Raw genomic sequence first — 14,091 nt, forward strand, 5'->3', positions numbered from 1 at the left:
GGAAGGTTACACACCTGTCCAGAACTATAAGTAATCAAAGAGGTCACAGGTGAAAGCACGCCATTATGTTATGTGTCTCGTGTATTGTGTTTTGTGTGTATAGGTAACAGGTCGGGTACTGTTACCTGACCTGCCGCTGCACCCTCTAAAATATGATTCCTTCCCCGTGCAGTGTTGAGTATACCGAAGACATGGCGACAGTCTGCCGCGAGGTAATGGGTTAAGCCTACAAGGAAGTACCTGTGTGGTCAATTCACACAGGGTGTAAAGTCCATGGTTGAGAGAGAGAGAGAGATTCCTGGATGGAGAGCTGGAGACCATTTCCTCATGACAAGTCGGTATACAGCTTATTTGAATGCATTCTTTGTGGAATTGTTTTGGTGATTTTCAGAGAACGGCTGTGGTGGTAATAGGTTTTGTTTCAGGGAAATGGCCAGTGAGCTACCGAGAGGAGGCTCCACCACTGTCGCAGGTACAGGTAAGTTGTGTGGACATTTAAAGACTGACATAATCTCTTTGTATACATACTCGCCTACAAATCAGAATTCACGCATGTTAAACTCTTAGTTTATAGTTTGCCTGTATAGACCGTGCAGTGAATTGAAAATAGCCGATCTACAAGCTGCTCACTATAATACAACCGATGCATTGTGAGCTTGTAAATTGGCTATTTTTACTAGTTATTGAAAAACCTTTGAACATTTTGTAAGGTTTTTGCCTAAGATAAGAAGACATGCTCAAAGTAAGGACGCCAGGGTTCATGTGGTTAATATAATATCCTTATGGATGATGAATCAGTCATTACTCAATCATTGTTTTGGTGGCTGATTTCTGGACTCATTTTAGTTAACTGACCTGTGCCATTGCATAAATGTTCAAATCTCTTGAAAAGCTATTTCTTTTAATAAGATTTGCTTTTACTCTATATGATGTATTTTATCCAATTGATATGTACACATCCAATCAATATATAGGCTACTACAACAGAGTATGAGGTTTGTTTTCATTTGTACTTAAAAAAAAATAGTGCAACCCGTGTATCGCATGTATTCAAACGCCCCACGGCAAGTGTCCGTTCCATTCCCAGACCACTTGCTTGCATATCACTCCCCAAACGCCCTCCACATTTCCCCATCTCTCAGTCGCTCAACACTGTGACATTCAAACGAAAGCATAAAAAAGTCCCCCAAAATAACATAGGCTACGACTGTCCTACATTGTCACGTTATTATATCATAAAGTTGACTTTGCGCGAGTGATTTTCTGCTACTCACTCACACTATAGGTAAAGAGAACGGTTACCACGGTGACCAGCCGTCGCTACGGTTACGAAGGGCTCCATCCAGCACGTCGTCCAATCACAGTGCACCTGGCTTCGACTGGAGTCCTTCGCAGGAGGATGAGGGGGAGGAGTCCAGGGACATCAGGAGCCTGCCCATGCCCATGGCCCTGAAGAGAGCTGTACGGTACGTCACTGCCTCTCAGCGTGGGCTCCGTGCTAAAGGATTCTGTTGGGGAATTAGGAGTTCTGTTACTCTGAGAGTGTACGGATGACTACATTTGACTGAGGGACTGCCTTTTTCTGCCATGAATTTTAGTTTTTTCATATCATATAAAAGCAGGGAATCATAAGCTTCAAATAGAGATATTGGTTGTTCAGTTTGACCCACAAGTTTTGAAGATACGGCTTATAGAGTATAATGTCTTGCAGAAAACAGGTTGAGAAAACAGGCTTGAAAGGTTCACTTCTGTGGTCTCTTAACATTACACCTAGCTACATGTTTAAGCATTTATTTCATATTATTTACATGTCGATGTCAGCTCTGACACTTACATGCTCTAGTATGTGAAGATTCTGCCTGTGCTATTAACTCATTTTGAGAAAAAGAAAAGCTGGAATTTGCACGATTGCAGTCTCTCAGTCAAATCTGGTCACATTTGGTTCCATTTGTTCACTCTCAGGGTTAAATTAATGGAGCTCGATAACCGTTACCCGAAAGAATCCAATAACAAGCTTATTGAGTACCCGTTATCAATAAGCTTTGGGCTTATCAAGCCTTAATTGTTATTGAGCAAATTAGCAGCCCATGATGTCATGTTTTGACAATCCAGACTTGAGGCGATCAAGACATAAATGTAATCACCCACACTGGCACAAACATGTCGGTCTAAATGTGTATCGATACCTGCCGACCAGTGCTGTCCGCGTAAACAAAATTACACTTTTAAAGTGACGTTACACATATTAACCAGTTTTCTTTCTTAGTAAAAAGGACAATTGTCTTCCGTCTGTTAGAAAGGCACTGTATTTGAAGGCCCTTAATAATAGAAAATGCTCGATAGTGGGCCCGATAAGAACCCGGCTCGATAAGCCTGATTGATAAGGTGCTCCTTATCAATAAAAATGAACGAGCTCCGTCCCTACTCTGGGCCATACTGCGACATACTAGTGTCATACCCAGGGGACGTCGTGGTGTACTTGTACATCAAGCTGCCTCGCTCACGCTACAGAAACAGGAGATATAGGTTCCTGCCCTATGGGCCTGATATGGCTTGGCAAGGATTACTATACTTTACTTGCAGTATATGTGAACAATGATGAACTGTGCAACACATTCATGACTGATAATTTATACAGTAGGTGGCAGGTTGCCCAAATGTGTTGGTTTAGTTACCAATAAAAACAATATTTCACTAGTGGTCATAGAGCAGATAATTTAAAGTGTTTTTTTTTTTGTCTGTTCCAGACAGGTACAGATTATGCACATTCCGGTGGTGACCAGTCGTTGGCAGTCGTGGAAAAGGAACAAGGCCAAGTTGCTGCAGTGGCACAATTTTGTCCAAGGATTCGTGGCCTTCTTTGCACTCTGGAGGAAATCCCTGAACAAGATTGGAGGTGGGCTCTGATAGCTACTGTATATATATAGCCTGGAAGGTTACAACAGCCCATTGGGGGTAGCATTATTTCATTAACGTTATAGCTAAATGAATTCACAGGTTTGAACATCACATCGTTCTACCAGCTCACTGAAATCACCCTGAAGAAGAGTGGCAGTTATAACATTGAACCGTAACCCATTTAGGCCTAACCTCGAAATTTATAAAATGTCTTCTAAAATAGCAGATCACGATTTTTCACGATTTTTTCAAAAATAGCAGACCTACATGTTCATAGCGCGCCACTCGGTGACGCGCTATGAGCTTGTAGATCTGCTATTTTTCAATAGCTAAATTATAACATAATATATGTAACCACCAAAAGGGGTTCCCGCGCTCAATAGTATACTGGAAGAGTGTTCCTAATTCCGTGTTGTTCCGATTTATTTTTAAAGAAAATACAAAATAAAGTGAGGCTTAGGGAATTGTAGTTAAATGACTAGCACACAGGTGTGTGTAATTTATAGTAACATTTATTGGCCTCAGAAATGTGGTTTTTCATAAAAAATATATATTGCTTTATGGAAAACCAAATTAAAAAAAATGTGTAGAATCGGCCTCGGGTCTTAATGGGTTATAAAACCAAAAACCTTTGACCTTGGACAGGAAACTTTGGTGGTGGAGTCCAGTCCTTCTTCCTGTTCCTGAGGTTCCTGGTGGTTCTCAACTTCCTGTCTTTCCTGCTGCTCGCGGGGCTTGTCCTGGTGCCCAGCATCATCTTCAGATCTGTTGGGAACTCCACTCCAGTCCACTCCACTGGTAACTAAACACACTTTTATTTTGACACTTGGGTGAAATAGAAAATAAATCACACCTGTGTGAACTGAGTGGTGCACTATTTCTCTCTCGGTTTCTGGCACAACAGCGCCCCTACTGGTACTAATTGTCATACTGGTGCTCACACAGTCACATAGGTAGGTGCATGGGTGGGTGGGTTAACATCACATAACGTGGGTGAACACGGACATTGCTGTTCCTTGGAGTGGTTGCACCACTCAAAACATTGTAATCCTGGGCGCTACACTCCCTCTGTCAACCATGGGGAGAGCAACAGACCTACCTCATGCTTCCTTATATGCATGAGGAGTCCAAGCCGCTTCTTTTCACCTGACAGGGGGGAGTTTCCCCGGTTGGACGTAGCGTGTGGAAGGAACACCTTTAATATTCCGACCAGTTCCTTTCCCCTCCATCAGGCGCCCCGGCTGGCCAGGGGGAGGCAGTTTAGAGACCAGATTTACTGCATGTTTTCTTCAAGGTTTTAAAGAAAAGAATATTTCTATTTTACTTTTATTTAGAGTCATGTTATTTTATCAATAAAATCTTAGTGTGTTGCCAGTTGGGGGCCCACCAACTAATTGGCCAACCAGTGGCCCCAAGCCTACAGTTTGGGAATCTCTGCCATTGTTGTTGCAGTGGCATTATGATCATTTGGTCTGCAGTACAATTACTATTAGTTTATTGACTTGTACAATGATAAACCACAGGAGCCAAATAATGGATTAGCACGGTTAAAATGATAAATAAAATAACAAATTAGCGTTCAGAAATACACCTCACCACAAAAGGAACGTAATGAAGGAGAAAATAAATTAAGAGGCTGTAAACAAACAAAAACCTGAATGTAAAGTAAAGTGTAGGATGGGAAATCAAACGGTGTTCTTCTTTTGCAACAGGTTATTCCATTATCCTCTTTCACTTAGCTCAAGATGGAGATCTATTCTTTTCATATGTATTTTCTATTTTCTCAATGTGAAGGGATGCCCAAATCTCTTTATTATCGGCAGGATGCCATCTCACAGCGCCAGGCAGTGGTATCCTAGCAACACGGATAGAATCTCAGTAGCAATAAGTGAACCAAAAACAAAAGGTGATTTCTATTCCCTCTCGTTTAGGAAATGCACTCTTTGCTTTGATTCTTGAAAGCAGCAGAGACAAAACTATTTTGCCTTGATGTCGTTGGTGTGATGGGGGATTAATATTAAATCTCCATACTGTATAGTTTATTTGTCCCCACTGTTCTCAGGACTAAATAAAGCTATAAATAACCAATAATAAATTAAGACGTTTAACAACGTTAGGTTTGCACAACTAAAAGACAACCCAGATGATAGGAACGTTGTAAACGTACCGGTATTCGTACACCTGGTCCTGTGGTAATTATTCCCTAATAAAAAATATAAATTTACACAAAACAATGTGTTTTACTAAGGCAGAATGAACAACAGAGGTTTCAGCCACAGACTGTCATCGGTGTTCCTGCATTTAAACTCTACCAGAGCCTCTCACTATAGACTTAACTCTCACCTCTCCTATACTCTGTTTCTCTCTTTGATAAAATCCTGACACAACAGCAATCTGACTACGACTACATGTCCATTTGTTTCTGTGGTGGTGGTGTTGGTGGTGGTGTTCAGGTCCAGAAGAATGCATGGCTTATGACCCCAATCCTCAAGGTCTGGAGCCGTTCTACAACTACTTCCTGGACATATTGTCTGGAACGGTGAGAAAACAACAGCAGACAACAAGATTAGATTGACAGAACCAGTATCGGTCACCTAGAGATGTACATGTTCCAGACATACATACAGGATACAGTATAATTATTATTTTTTTCTGTCAAATCTTGTTATTGTTGTGTCCATGAACTCGCCTGGATATGGTGTTCTCTCCGGCATCCTGGTGCATGCAAAATGTACATTTGTACTTTTTTGTGGCAGATTTTGCTGTATTTAGACGGGGTAATTGTGACCGACCCCCGATTATTTGCAGGGTCATATCTGTTGATACAGATTGATTCTGACTGACTGTTCTTGACTAATATGACCGCCGCGAACAACTTGCATGGGAACTGTGAACAATTCTCTATCGGGGTCGAAATACCCGAAAATGACCACACCCTTTTAAAAATTAAATTCAAACATGGCTCTATCTTCTAAACCGTTGGAGCTATACAGATATTATGAGGTGCTCAAAATGTTCAGAATAATCATGTTTGTTGAATCCGTGCCCGAGCCATCAAAAACTATGTCGAGTCGTGACAAATCATGACAATAAACACAATGTTTTGGGCCAAACAAAGAATTCGAAAGTAGAAAAAAACTGCAGGTTTTGTTGTTTTTCTTCTTTGTAATTATTTGCTTGGTCCAAAATATTGTGTTTGTTGTCATGATTTGTCACGACTCGAGTTGGCTTCGTACGACGCTTAAAAGGTCTTTAAATAAATACCTTTTGAAATGTCTATGGGAAAAATGCATTGGGATTCATTTCCTGGGCCTGGCGTCGTCATGAAAGGGACTGCGACGCTCTATATGGTCATCTATTGTATTAGCACACACCTTGTTGATCCAGTGTTTCTCTTCCTATATGCATATAGGGCTTCATGGAGTATTCCTGGCTGTTCTATGGCTACTACAGAAACACCTTGGTATCTGCTGCAGACTTCTCCTACAACATCCCCCTGGCCTACCTTTTCACAACCGTCTTCTACTTTGCCTTCTGTCTCATCTGTATCATTGTGCGGTATGTACTGTATATATTGATGTCCAAGAAAGCACGCGCACGCATGCACGCACGCATGCATGCACGCACGCACAGACACACACACACACACACACACACACACACACACACACACACACACACACACACACACACACACGTCGTGCATATCAGTGGGAAGCCATAAAGTGGGTCATAAGTTACTCTGAATCACTTAAATTGAGGAACTTTATATTGAGTGAAAGGTTTCACCTATATGGTCTTTAGTTCACTAGGTAAAGTATATATATATTTTTTCTTTCTTTTTGATTGATTGATTATTTTATTACACAAAAATAAAATAATGCAAACAGTACAGGGTACAGTCAAAGCACATTGGTCCAAAAGGACAGCACCGAAGAAAGACCTTGCGGTCTTGTTTCCATTCGGGTCCCATGCATTAATTCACAAACACAACCATGACTAGTGAATAGTCGAGATATCTCAAAAGCATGATAACTATGTACAGGTCGAAGTACAAATAAATCAAAAAATACAAATAAATCAATCGGATGGGGGTATAACTTAAGGAGGTTGGGCAGTCACCTTCTCTCCTTCTGACCCGCTGAGATTGATTTTCTTGTTTTGAGGGAAGGGGGCAGGGCATTCCACACCTGAGTGGCAGTGCTGTGGAAAGTGAACTTACCCATATTTGTTCTATTATGTGGGTGGCACGACCAGATCATTATTATTCATGCTCCCTCTAGTGTTGTGGCTGTGAGAGTTGCTCACCTTTGTGAGGTAATCAGTTGTGAGGTAATCAGTTTTTATTTTAAAGTCCTACTTCATAGCTACAGTATGTGGCATTATTGGCTAAACAGTTTTAGCTTTTTAAAAGAACATGGTATATTAGACGTGCCTATATGACGGTATAAGAGTCATTCAATCTCATGGTTGTATTGTATGTGTGTGCATGGTCTGTAGTATACATGTTGCGTGCATATGTTTGTCTCTGTGGTTCTGGTCAGTTATTGTATGGCAGAGAGATGTTGAATGTGACACACCACACAGGAACATAGAAGACAGAAAGGCATACTTTCGATTGATCTCTGATCGACCGCAGCTGTATTTAGTACCCCTCCCCTGATCGGTCGTTCTTTGCAGCATGGGGACCGCGGCTCGCGTTGCCGTAGCGACGGGAGGCGGGGCTGCCGGCGGTTACAGCAAAACGGTGTTCACGAGCTGGGACTACGGTTGCCAGGGAGACCGAGCCACCAAGCTGAAGCAGAAGAACGTCCACTATCAGCTGCAGGTCAGAGAACTGTGTCCCGACATGCTGGAGAATGTGACCGGATTTATTATACAGCATTCGGTTTGCATGCATTGTGTCACGAGTTTAACGTGCATGGGCTGTTCTTTTTGGACGTATGGCATACATCCAAAAAGAAAAGTCCTACCTGTCATTATTTTTTTCCATTTTTTTCCATCACTTAATTACTCATTATCATTGTCAAAGATATGCTGAAGTTATGTCATATACAAAATGCCTAATAAAAACAGTATTAAAAAAACCTATCTGAAACAACATTAAACTCACTTTGCCACTCGATTTGACACTCACTTTATGCCTGCGCATACCCTCTATATCTATAACTTCAAGAAGGAAGATACACAGATACTGTAGAGAACATTTGAGACATTTTTGTTCACGTAATATACAGTACATAAATATATGTACAACATGCATAAATATACTGCACAAACGTGCTCTTCGAAAGCATCTTTGAGTGTTTAGGTCAGGACGTCGCTTAGTTTGATTTATGTAAGTTTGATATTATTAATATCATTATTATTATAAACTGTAAATAAATAAGTAGAAAATCTCCCCCTCTCTCTCTCTCTCTCCACTAGGTGGAGCTAGAGGAAGAGAGGATAAAGAGAGAGGCGGCCTCTCTGACGTTGTGTCGTAAGGTCTTCCTGTATTCCCTGCGCTTCGTCCTGACTCTGGTGACCTTTGCCCTCATCGCGGCAGCCTTCGTCGGCATCTTCGAGGCCACCGTCTTCAGCCAGGTCAGCCACGCCCACGACGTCGCTGTCTCCCAAACCGTTTTTTCCAATTTCCCAATTTGTATGGGTCACGACTCACGACTTGAAATGTACCTGTGACTCACGAGTACATTTCAAGACATTAAACGGAGAGAACCCCTTTTTGTAGCTATACCTTTCAAGACGGGAACGGGAACCCATTTAGGGTTTTTTAATTTACAGTATATAGCAACATGCATTTTTGGTCATTCTTTAATACATATTTGGAGGTTTTCAGAAAACGTATTTGGCGTTTTTAGAACCGGCCTCAGTCCTAAATGGGTAGTAGTGCAAATAGCTGATCTACAAGCTCGTTGTGTGCTTTTTTCACTAGTTTGTGTCTCAGGCAAACGTCTAATTTCTCTCGTGGGTCTCCAGATAAAACGTTTGGGAACCGTACTGCACTACACAGTCAAGATGTGGATGTGCACACTGTACTGTATAGTGTACAGTTTTATGTATGCTGCTATAATCAGTGCTTCTCAAACTCTTTCATGTCAAGGACCCCCCCCAAAAAAATATATTTGGCCACAGACCCCCATCTCAAAATATTTTGTTCCAGGGACTCCCAGAAGCAAAGATTAGATTTTTCAAAAACATTGCAGATATACAAGATCATAGTGCGTCACTTCGTGCCGCACTATGAGCTTGCAGAACGGCTATTTGTTTAATAGCCCCCCAAAAAATATTTTAATGGATTAAGACCATTGTGTTTTTAATAAACGTATGAGGAAGTTTGACCTTTTATAAAAGTGGCCCACAGACTGTAGCTGCTATATTTGACGAATGCCCTCTGTGGCATTTTTAATGTTTGTGGGTGTAAAGCCCAAACCACACCAAAAGGCTGGAGACGGGACGAGGCGGTTTCAGTGTTCGTCCCAGCGGTGTGATGTGTCCTGGTGTTGTTGCACGTCGACCCAAGTGATTTCAACTGGTTCAATTCAATGGCACAAACCACCCCAGCGGGTCACCGCGCAACTAACTGTTGCGAGGACTTGCATGGCGACCCTTTGGTGGGGTTTGGGGCGTGGCCGGGACACCGCTCCACACGTCCCAAACTCTTCTCCCTTCTGGCTCCTAAACTGTGGAATGCACTTCCCATCACAGTCAGAACTGCAGCCTCACTCCCAATCTTCCGCCGTAGTCTGAAAACCCACCTCTTCAGACTCCACCGTGGACTGTCTATGTAGACTTAGATAGTATTTTAGACAGACTTATAGCTTGTTACGTAGACAGCACTAGAATTGCATTTTATGTAGTCATAGCACTTTATAGTACACATGTATATTGTATGTATAGCTGACATAGATACTCCACTGTTACGTTCTTAGTTTATACATGATTCATGATAAACTACTTTTTATATATTATGTGATGTATGCCCTACTTTTGTTTGTAAGTCGCTCTGGATCAAGAGCGTCTGCTAAATGCCTAAATTGTAAATTGTAAATGAACGGTTGTTTGAAGTTTGACCCGTCTTTGCCGAACAGAGTAAGAGCGGACAGCCGGGGTTCCGGGGGTTGTTTTTCGAGTACCTGCCTTCCATCGTCATCACCGCCGGAAACTTCATAGTGCCGCTCCTCTGTGACCAGATCGCTGTGTGGGAGAGATACTCCCCCAGCACCACTGTCATTCTGGCACTTTTAAGGTGTGTGTGTGCGCGTGTGTGTGTGTGTGTGCGTGTGTGTGTGTGTGTGTGTGTGTGTGTGTGTGTGTGTGTGTGTGTGTGTGTGTGTGTGTGTGTGTGTATGAGGTTATTTGCATAGAACTGATATAACACAACACAACACAGAAGATATGATATTAACTTTATTTGTATAGCGCTTTTCAAAAGTTCCAAAGTGCTGCACAGAACAAGATTGAAAACAGCAAGAAACACACAATAACAAAATGATAATGGCACACAAAACAATAACAAGCATGTATGTACTGTACAGTTGGCTATTAAGTAGTTAAAAAACACTCTGTATTCAGGCGTGACTTAAATAGGGGGACGGATGGTGCTACCCTAATGTGCACTGGCAGTGCGTTCCACAGTCTGGGTGCCCGAGCGGCAAAAGCCCGGTCACCCCGGGTAACTACGTAGGTTTGTACGAGGGACACCCAGGAGGGCCTTATCCGAGGATCTGAGGGTGCGCCCCGGATTTAGGGAGGGATATAGCATCTCACAGATGTAAATAGGGGCCAGCCCATTTAGGGCTTTGAACGTGATTAATAGAATCTTAACGTCACATCTGGCGCTCACTGGCAGCCAGTGCTGCAGATCTGCTAGTATTGGTGTTATATGGTCCCGTTTCTTTGTATTAGTCAGTAGTCGAGCATGCAGCAGATTTTTGTATTAGTTGTAGACGGGATGTAGTTTTCTTCGGAAGGCCAGAGTAGAATTGCAGTAATCGAGACGTGATGATATGAGGGCGTGAATAACAGATAAATAATTAAATAATTTGCAAAAGCTGAGATAAACAAACCTCCTAGAAAAACATAACTCTTCAAATAAAGAAAATAAACAAAGTCATGACAAAACCACTAAAGGAACTGGATAACAGAAACCAGCCACATGATAACACGATGATATTGTGTTATCTGTGTCTCCCGTCAGGTCGGTGTTCCTGCGCATGGTCAGCCTCGGGGTTCTCCTCATCACCCTGTGGGGTCAGGTCACCTGTGCTGGTGATGTGACTAACGAGAAGTGTGCACTCTGCCACTACAACCATGCAGAATATCCGGTAATTAGACCGCAACTACTGAAAATGATATCCTCTATATCTGTGATTCTCAACCTTTTTTTAAGATTAAGTTTAGTTAAGATTTGGACCTCTGAGACACTCTAGAAATTATTGAATATTCTCTTATTGTGATGTTCTAGATCTTTTTTTTGTGTAAATTGAATATTTGACATATTGGAAGAAACAATGTACCCTCCTATTATATAGAGGGTATGCACATGCATAAAGTGAATGGAAAATCGAGTGGCAAAGTGAGTGACAAAGTGAGTTTAATGTCGTTTAACGTCGTTTAATGCAATCAAATACAACTTTTCTGTTTGGATGTATTGGCTGGCATGGCCAGAAAGTAGTTTTTTGCCACTCAGTAGGCATTCCCGCATAACTTCCGGAAGTTCCGGGTTTGATGATGATGTCACACACATACCCTCTATTGCCATAATAACACATATCTCCGCTGTCGGGAGGAAACCTCATAACTCCAAAATGTACATTTTTCAGGAACAGAAAAATAATATAGCTGCGAGCAGCGATAAGGCGGGACCAAGGAGAGGGAGAGAGAGAGAAGGGTGGAGAGAGAGAGAGAGACAGAGAAAGAGAGAGAGAGAGAGAGAGAGAAAGAGAGAGAGAGAGAGGGGGGTGGAGAGAGAGAGACAGAGAGAGAGAGAGAACAATATGCACAAAAATGAATCACGGGCTGAGTTGTCGCTACCCGGATTTGAACCAGTGACCTTGTGGTCCAGACATGAGAGCTCTACCAACTGAGCTAAGCAGACACAGTCAATTTGCTCATTCTAAATAGTAACATCATACAGTATTCATATAGGTATTAGATGCAGAAGAAGTTTCACAAAACAGCAATTTTCATCGGCTCATAAAAACTACATTTTTTCACTTAGAAAAAATGTGTTACGATTTTTTGTCCGTATAGGTCCAATGTTCACGTGTAGACGTTTTTGTGCACTTTGATCAAAGATCCTGGGAGAAGATACATTTTAAATGGTTTTCATATAATTCAAAATGGCGGGTAATCTAAAGGTCAGAGGTCAAAAGTCAGAATATGGAAGTTGTTCGGCATTAGGAGACGCATATGTGTATCAAAGTTAAATTGCAGACGGTCAAACAGTTCATGTGCTATGTACGTTCAAAGTTTGTATTTTCAATTGAATGTTATAGCGCCACCCTTTGGCCAATGGTCATGGGCTTCGCATAGTCATCGTTTGGCATGGTCCTCTAACAGAATCCCGCGTTTCGTGAAAACCGACTGCACGGTTCAGCCAGAGCTGCTATTTCTGGTGGTTAGCTGAGGTGTAAAAGAAATACCTAATATAGCTGCGAGCAGCGATAAGGCGGGACCAAGGAGAGGGAGAGAGAGAGAAGGGTGGAGAGAGAGAGAGAGAGAGAGACAGAGAGAGAAAGAGAGAGAGAGAGAAGGGGGTGGAGAGAGAGAGAGAGAGAACAATATGCACAAAAATGAATCACGGGCTGAGTTGTCGCTACCCGGATTTGAACCAGTGACCTTGTGGTCCAGACATGAGAGCTCTACCAACTGAGCTAAGCAGACACAGTCAATTTGCTCATTCTAAATAGTAACATCATACAGTATTCATACACGTATTAGATGCAGAAGAAGTTTCACAAAACAGCAATTTTCATCGGCTCATAAAAACTACATTTTTTCACTTAGAAAAAAAGTGTTACGATTTTTTGTCCGTATAGGTCCAAAGTTCACGTGTAGACGTTTTTGTGCATTTTGATCAAAGATCCTGGGAGAAGAAACATTTTAAATGGTTTTCATATAATTCAAAATGGCAGGTAATCTAAAGGTCAGAGGTCAAAAGTCAGAATATGGAAGTTGTTCGGCATTAGGAGACGCATCTGTGTATCAAAGTTAAATTGCAGACGGTCAAACAGTTCATGTGCTATGTACGTTCAAAGTTTGTATTTTCAATTGAATGTTATAGCGCCACCCTTTGGCCAATGGTCATGGGCTTCGCATAGTCATCGTTTGGCATGGTCCTCTACCAGAATCCTGCGTTTCGTGAAAACCGACTGCACGGTTCAGCCAGAGCTGCTATTTCTGGTGGTTAGCTGAGGTGTAAAAGAAATACCTAATATAGCTGCAAGCAGCGATAAGGCGGGACCAAGGAGAGGGAGAGAGAGAGAAGGGGTGGAGAGAGAGAGGGAGAGACAGAGAGAGAGGGGGGTGGAGAGAGAGAGATAGAGAGAGAGAGAAAGAGAGAGAGAGGGAGAGAGAAAGAGAGAGAGAGGGGTGGAGGGAGAGAGAAGACAGAATACACTTATTACACTATTACACTATTACACTTATTACACTATTACACTACTATTACACTATTACACTATTAGACTTATTACAATATTACACTATTACACTACTATTACACTTATTACACTATTACACTATTACTTATTACACCATTACATTGCTGTTACATTATTACACTATTACACTATTACACTAAATAAACTTATTACAGTTACTAGACAGAATACACTTATTACACTATTACACTTATTACACTATTGCACTTATTACACTATTACACTTATTACACTATTACACTACTATTACACTTATTACACTATTACACTATTACTTATTACACCATTACATTGCTGTTACATTATTACACTATTACACTATTACACTAAATAAACTTATTACAGTTACTAGTATCTCTATTATTGTGATGTCATGTCCGAGAGAGAGAGAGAGAGAGAGAGACAGAGAGAGAGGGAGAGATAGATAGATATGCACAAATAAGAATCACAGGCTGAGTTGTCGCTACCCAGATTTGAACCAGTGACACTGTGGTCCAAAGGCGAGAGCTCTACCGACTGAGCTAAG

At 41.7% G+C, this 14,091-nt stretch overlaps 1 protein-coding gene across 1 annotated transcript in view; it reads left to right on the top strand.

Annotated features, from left to right (window-relative positions):
* Positions 1–429: 429 nt before the first annotated feature.
* Positions 430–14,091, top strand: part of tmc4 (transmembrane channel-like 4) — a gene marked incomplete at both ends in the record, with an annotated part of 29,598 nt that continues 15,936 nt past the window's right edge. The window contains 10 exons of the mRNA XM_080768347.1: positions 430–478; positions 1,286–1,466; positions 2,748–2,896; positions 3,544–3,696; positions 5,352–5,437; positions 6,311–6,456; positions 7,579–7,726; positions 8,326–8,484; positions 9,990–10,147; positions 11,099–11,225. Of these exons, the coding sequence (XP_080624473.1) occupies positions 430–478; positions 1,286–1,466; positions 2,748–2,896; positions 3,544–3,696; positions 5,352–5,437; positions 6,311–6,456; positions 7,579–7,726; positions 8,326–8,484; positions 9,990–10,147; positions 11,099–11,225 (1,356 nt within the window). The remainder of the gene's footprint in view (positions 479–1,285; positions 1,467–2,747; positions 2,897–3,543; positions 3,697–5,351; positions 5,438–6,310; positions 6,457–7,578; positions 7,727–8,325; positions 8,485–9,989; positions 10,148–11,098; positions 11,226–14,091) is intronic.

Source organism: Protomyctophum bolini (assembly GCF_963924005.1).
Source record: "Protomyctophum bolini genome assembly, chromosome: 7".
NCBI classification, from domain to species: Eukaryota; Metazoa; Chordata; class Actinopteri; order Myctophiformes; family Myctophidae; genus Protomyctophum; species Protomyctophum bolini.